This window comes from Pteropus alecto, unplaced genomic scaffold (assembly GCF_000325575.1).
Source record: "Pteropus alecto unplaced genomic scaffold, ASM32557v1 scaffold117, whole genome shotgun sequence".
Classification (NCBI taxonomy): domain Eukaryota; kingdom Metazoa; phylum Chordata; class Mammalia; order Chiroptera; family Pteropodidae; genus Pteropus; species Pteropus alecto.
This window is the reverse complement of record NW_006440642.1, coordinates 2,358,681-2,364,165: the sequence shown is the minus strand read 5'-3', so window position 1 is coordinate 2,364,165 and position 5,485 is coordinate 2,358,681. Positions and strand designations below refer to the sequence as shown.

The 5,485-nt window shown below is 44.0% G+C and overlaps 1 protein-coding gene across 4 annotated transcripts in view; it reads right to left on the bottom strand.

Annotated features, from left to right (window-relative positions):
* The window catches only part of KDM3A (lysine demethylase 3A), a 54,315-nt gene extending 50,284 nt beyond the window's left edge, over positions 1-4,031 (bottom strand). For 2 of the 4 annotated variants that reach the window (XM_006917714.3, XM_015593860.2), the window contains exons 1-2: positions 3,926-4,031; positions 3,163-3,378 (exon numbers count right to left, since the gene is read on the bottom strand). In XM_006917714.3, the coding sequence (XP_006917776.1) occupies positions 3,163-3,348 (186 nt within the window). In that variant the 5' untranslated portion in view covers positions 3,349-3,378; positions 3,926-4,031. The other 2 variants (XM_015593859.2, XM_015593858.2) reach the window with 2 other exon arrangements.
* Positions 4,032-5,485: the final 1,454 nt, after the last annotated feature.

The following is a 5,485-nucleotide window of genomic DNA, read 5'->3' as shown; positions in this document are numbered from 1 at the left end:
TCGTGCCTGAGGTTTGAGGTTCTATATATATAAAGATGTTCCCCACCTCCCCCACCCCAAAGAAAAGCTTCTTCTGCAGAAATTTCTATAAAATGACATACCAGTAAGAATTCATATCTTGAGATATCTCATTCCAAATTGTGTTCTCCTCCCCATGCTCCCTTGGTTCACAAAGATGTTATTTATGCTGTCTGACTTTAGAGGCCAAAAAGAGGACTATTAATTAGGATTCTCTACCCCTAATTTCCAAACTTGCTATTCCAAATAAAAAGAACACCACTGCTTCATCGTTAGATTTATTTCCCTAAACTGCTTTTTCCATGTAGAAATAATTTTATGACTCCTTCATTATTTGTTCAAATATTTTAGCAAACAATACATGCCAAGCAGAATTCTAGGTGCTAAGGATATAGAGACCAGCAAAATAAAGTGTTCTAACCTCACTCTACCTGAATATTCAACCCTAGTGTTTAACATCTGGAGACAAACTTGAACAAGCTACTTAACTTATTTAAGCCTCAATTTCTAACACTAAAAATTGTGGTTTACCATCTAGGACATTTGTCAGGATTAAACAAGGTAGCATTTGCCACATAATAAGCATTTGATCATTAAGTCTTCACCCTAACTTCTTTGTAATCAACTACTAAACATTGTATCTGAGTAAGTAACTTGGTTACAGTCTCTCTCAAGGTAAAACAATGTTAACAAGCCTTGGCCTCAATTATATCTTCCTCAACCAACCAAGCAAATCAGTCTAGACAGATTTGTTCTTCTAACACTAAAAGGTTGCAGTGCCTGAATTTTATTCATTCATGTTCATCTCAGCCCCCAGTCTTACCCCACTCCCCAAAACTCAATACCCCTAAATCCAGGTGTAAAGATAGTCTTAGTTACTTAGTTCTTGCCTGCATCTCACCAAGCACAATTTGGTTCTATTGTTTGAAAATTCTGTTTTTGCTAATAAAACATACCTCTAAACTCGGGCCAATTACCTTATTTGCTACTCAACTAAGGAATGCAGCGATATCATGATTAGAAAAAAGAAATCAAGTAGATTTGCATCTTACGTAAGGCTGAATTGTGAGGTCTGCAGGTAAAACAAAAATCCAGTATGAATCAAAATTGTTCTTGAATTAAAATTCTCAGTCCGGCACCTTAGTTCAGTGGAAAAGACAGCGAAACCTAGATTCAAATCCTCCCTCTATTACTTAGTAGCTCATTATATGAGTCTAGACAAGACTCCTTTTCCTAAATATAGTTCCTCATTTTGAAAATCAAGGTTACCAACCACCTCAAAGGCTACGTGTTGGGGAGATGTGGCGATTGAAAAGAATACACAGAAAGAATCTCCTAGATTGCCTTCCTAACCCAATACGTCCTCAATCACTGTTGGGGAAGAGAACACCTAGTCTCGTCCACCAAAGAACTAAAGAATGTAAAGCTTATATCAAATCTTGTTTCCATTCAAATGAGATAAAAACAAAAGCGCTAGAGAAAATTTTATTTGGCAGGTGAAGTAAACCACAACTATGCTTGAAAATAGTACACAAATCTCATTTTATGGAGAAAGATTATTAACCTAAAGCAAATAGGGTGGCCATCTCCGCACCGCACTACATTCTTTCTATAATATCAAAACCTGGTTTGTTAGGAAGAGTGAAGTTTGGAGAAAAACCAAACTTCAGAGTGTAGATGACAAGAGTCCTCTGTGGTGCAGCCCTTGATCAGTGAGCATGATGATTATGAGAGTGGATACAGGAGTCAAAACTTCCTGCGTTAGAACACTAGCTATGCCATTCTTGGGTCTGTGACCTTAGATAAGATACTTAATCTCCCCCCATCCTCAGGATTTTTATTTGTAAAATGGAGCAATATTAGTACCTACCCTCCAAAGAACTGCTGTAAGCACTAAATAAATTCATGGCTGTGAAGTGCTCAGCATGATTCCTGGCACGTGGTTAAATGCTCACTGGTCACTCCTCCTTTTCAACGTGAAGGCAAGGCACACAGTGTCTGCTTTAAAAAATATATAACCACATATTCTCTTCCCACGACCCTTTGCAGAATAATACTGGTTTGGACATGCATGGTCATCTTGAACATATGCAAATGAACAGTTTCAGAAATCAACACATATTCAACTACCAATGCTAAAAAGCTTGCTTCCTTTATTTGAACACAGTTTTCAAGAAAAAGCAAAAGACAGTGATTGACCAAGATACTGAAACACATCCATTATCCAGGGTAGAACTCTCTTCTGTTCTGACAAGCTTCCTTTGGGTTATCATTATTTCAGAGTCTTTGTTAGGGACCTTTTCCAGTTATTTTTGCACAAAGGAGTCTTTGTTGGTACAATGGCTTCCTCACTGGTTGTGCTCAGACAATCCTTTCACACCAACCCTTCTATTAGGTAGTGGAATCAGAATTCATCTGTTTTTGAGAAAAAAATCTACCTTAAAAAAATCCCTGGCCGCACTTGTTCTCATTTCTCTCCCTTCCCCTAAACACCCAAGTGGAGTATTTCCAAGCCATTCCTCCAACACACCACAGAAGGGGCAGCTAGCTCCACCCCCATCCCTCCATATATGGTCCTATCTCACACCTACCCAGACTCATTGTACACAACCAGGAACCCACTCCTGCCCTGATCCACCATATATGGACAAATACCCACCCTAATATGCATAACAGAACCAAGCTCCTCCTCCTACACGCACACATCATTTCTAACAGGGCTGAAAGTTTAAGAAGTTGAGTGAAGAAACTAAGAGGAACAAACAAAAAAAAACCCCAAACCAACTGAAAGTACTCCAAGCGCTGGCCCTCAATTCTTAACGATTACAAACGTCACTCACTTGCTCAACTTAATACTGACAATACCCGTTCGCAAAAATAATCATAGAGTCCAAAAGGGGCACAGCGCCGGCAATGCCGAAGCATGTCTCAACAATCCATTTGTAGACACAAGCAACTCTAGGCCAAACATACCTCGGCTCTACACAACCATTTCAAAAACTTTTAAGGTCTAGTTTTCTGCACCTTCAAAGCAGATGCCAACTTTCTGATCGCCTTTTTTCACAAAAGGGGAGAGAGCTGGCTGTCTCGTGACCAAGTTAACTACGAAACGTCCCACTGCCGAGGCCCGGGCGCCGGTTTTACCTTCAGATCCTTCTTGGTAACGTCCGTGTGAGAGACGGCTCGAATGGTCCCAGAGAGCCAGGGCCACTCGGCGACGCGCTCCACGTCCCAGCCGTCGTGGCCGCCGTCGCTGCGGTCGGCTGCGGACAGACTGAGGAATCGCTTCCCCACCAATACTGGCCAACTTTCGCCGAGCGTGAGCACCATGGTTTCCACGCCTGCAGGAAGGGCTCCTCCCTGCAAAAACACAAAAACAAAATGCATCGGGGGCGGCAGGTGGTAGGGGACCGGGAAGGGCGGGGGGAGGCGGGGGCAGAAGGAAGGGTCCTAAACCCTGCTCAGAGGACGAGATGCCAGGCGGCGGCCGGTGCGAAAGAGGGCCCCCTCACCCGACCTCTCCAACCGCACCCTCCCCGCCCCCCGAATCCTCCCCCACTGCAAACACGGGCCCAAACGCCGCGTGACCCTCGATCTCCTAAGTTTCGCTTTCCCAAAACCTTAAACCTAAACACAGAGAGAGTGAGAAGAGAATGATTTGCGTCTTAAGTGGCTTTTAAAGTGTTCCTTACCCCCCTGAAAGGAAAAGGCCCCGATGCAGAGAGCCCGTCCCAGGCGGCCGGGTCCCTCACGGTTCCTCACTTGCCCCGCCCCGACAACCCGCTTCCCGGCCGCCGATCCCCCGCTCCCTCGCCACCGCCTGCGGTACGGGGGTGGCAGGGCCGCGGGTTCGCCTCCTTCACCTTTCTTCTTCCTCCCCCAGTAGTCGAGGCCGCGGCGCTCTTACCCCGCCTCCCTGAGTCACCCGCGGCGGCCGCCGATTCCAGCCACCAGCCGACTCAGGATCTGACTTGGTTCACGAGCTCTCACAAGACACGCACTGCCTCCCAGACCCGCCCCCTCGGAGCCGCTTCCGCCGTTCATTGGCTAAGGCCTAGTAGTTGAGCTAGGCTCGTGGAGAAATAGCCCATCGCTATTGGCCGGCCTGGCCAGGGCGGGGCGAGAGAAAAAAACAATCCCTTTGCTGCCTCCTCCCTCTGCCCTCCCCCTTCCGACTCCCCGACGACCCCCATTAGGTTAAAGTACACCGAATGTAAGCGGAAGATCCCTCCGCCACAGCCATTCTTTTTCATTTGTTGCCTCTCGGTATGCAAAAAAGTCCAGCAATATCGGTTATCAACTTTAAGGCCCAGAGGAAAATTGCAGTGGTGCATAGATAAGAGTGAATGACGAATGCCAGGGCTGTAAGAACCTATTAGATTGCTCCTCAAGTGTACAAGCTGTCGACCGAAGATGCGGGTTCCCACTTGGCGGAAGAATCTCACAGGAAAGGGGTGAAGGTGGTGCAGAGTCTGCGGGGGAGGAAAGGGACAGGAACGTGCGGTTTCAGGCGTACTCAACTAGAGGGAGGAGCGACAGTGCTCTGGAAGCTCGTGCGCAGGCGCTTTGCAGAGCAGAGGCTGGATCTTGGACGAAATGGCCCCGGGAGGCGCAGGCGCACGTGGTGCTGATCACGGAACGTCTAAAGTCCGCCATTTTATAGGAAAAATGAAGAAAGGCGTGGAGTGACGTTCATTGCTTCTAGAGCAAAAGAGGCAGTTCGGCGTAATGCAGAATGGGATTTTTTTTATGTAAAGAGAAGATGAGAAGATATTCTGAGACTTACAAAGAAATTGGAAGACTAGATGAAGGCCATAATGAGGCTAGAAATATAAAAGAGGTTGTAACTTTGAAGGACAAAGGAAATAAAAGGTGATTGTGTGATTTGAACCTGAAGTTTGTTGTTGAATGAAGAAGAAACGGAGTAAAGGAATTGAAGACCTTTTTATAAAGACTGGTGTTTGACATTGCATTTAATCCTCAAGATAATGAGTGAAGTATTTATGCTCTAAATTCTACAAGTGTGAAAACTGAGAATCAGCAAATTTAGAAATTAATTCAAGGCATTGTAGATGCAAGTTAACACCAAGTATTGCTTTTAAATATATATGTTCTGAATTGTTAACATTAATTTTTTTAAATTAAGAATAAACACTAAAGAATTAAATTAGATTTTTAACTTACAGACCATTAAAAATGGGGAAATGGAACAAAGAAAACATCCTGCTCAACAGAAGTCAAGATTGGAAACAGAAAAATCTCGAGGGAAGTATGGTAAATAGCAAAAAATAAAATGAGAAGAGTGAAGTCCAAATATATTTACAATAAATATAAATGGGTTAATTTTACTCATAAGTCAAAGAGACACAATAGATTTTAAAACAAATCCAACTACAAATTGACAATAAGCAAATACCAACAACAGCACTGGAAATGTGGGGGTAAAAGGTTTTCTAATCAAATGATA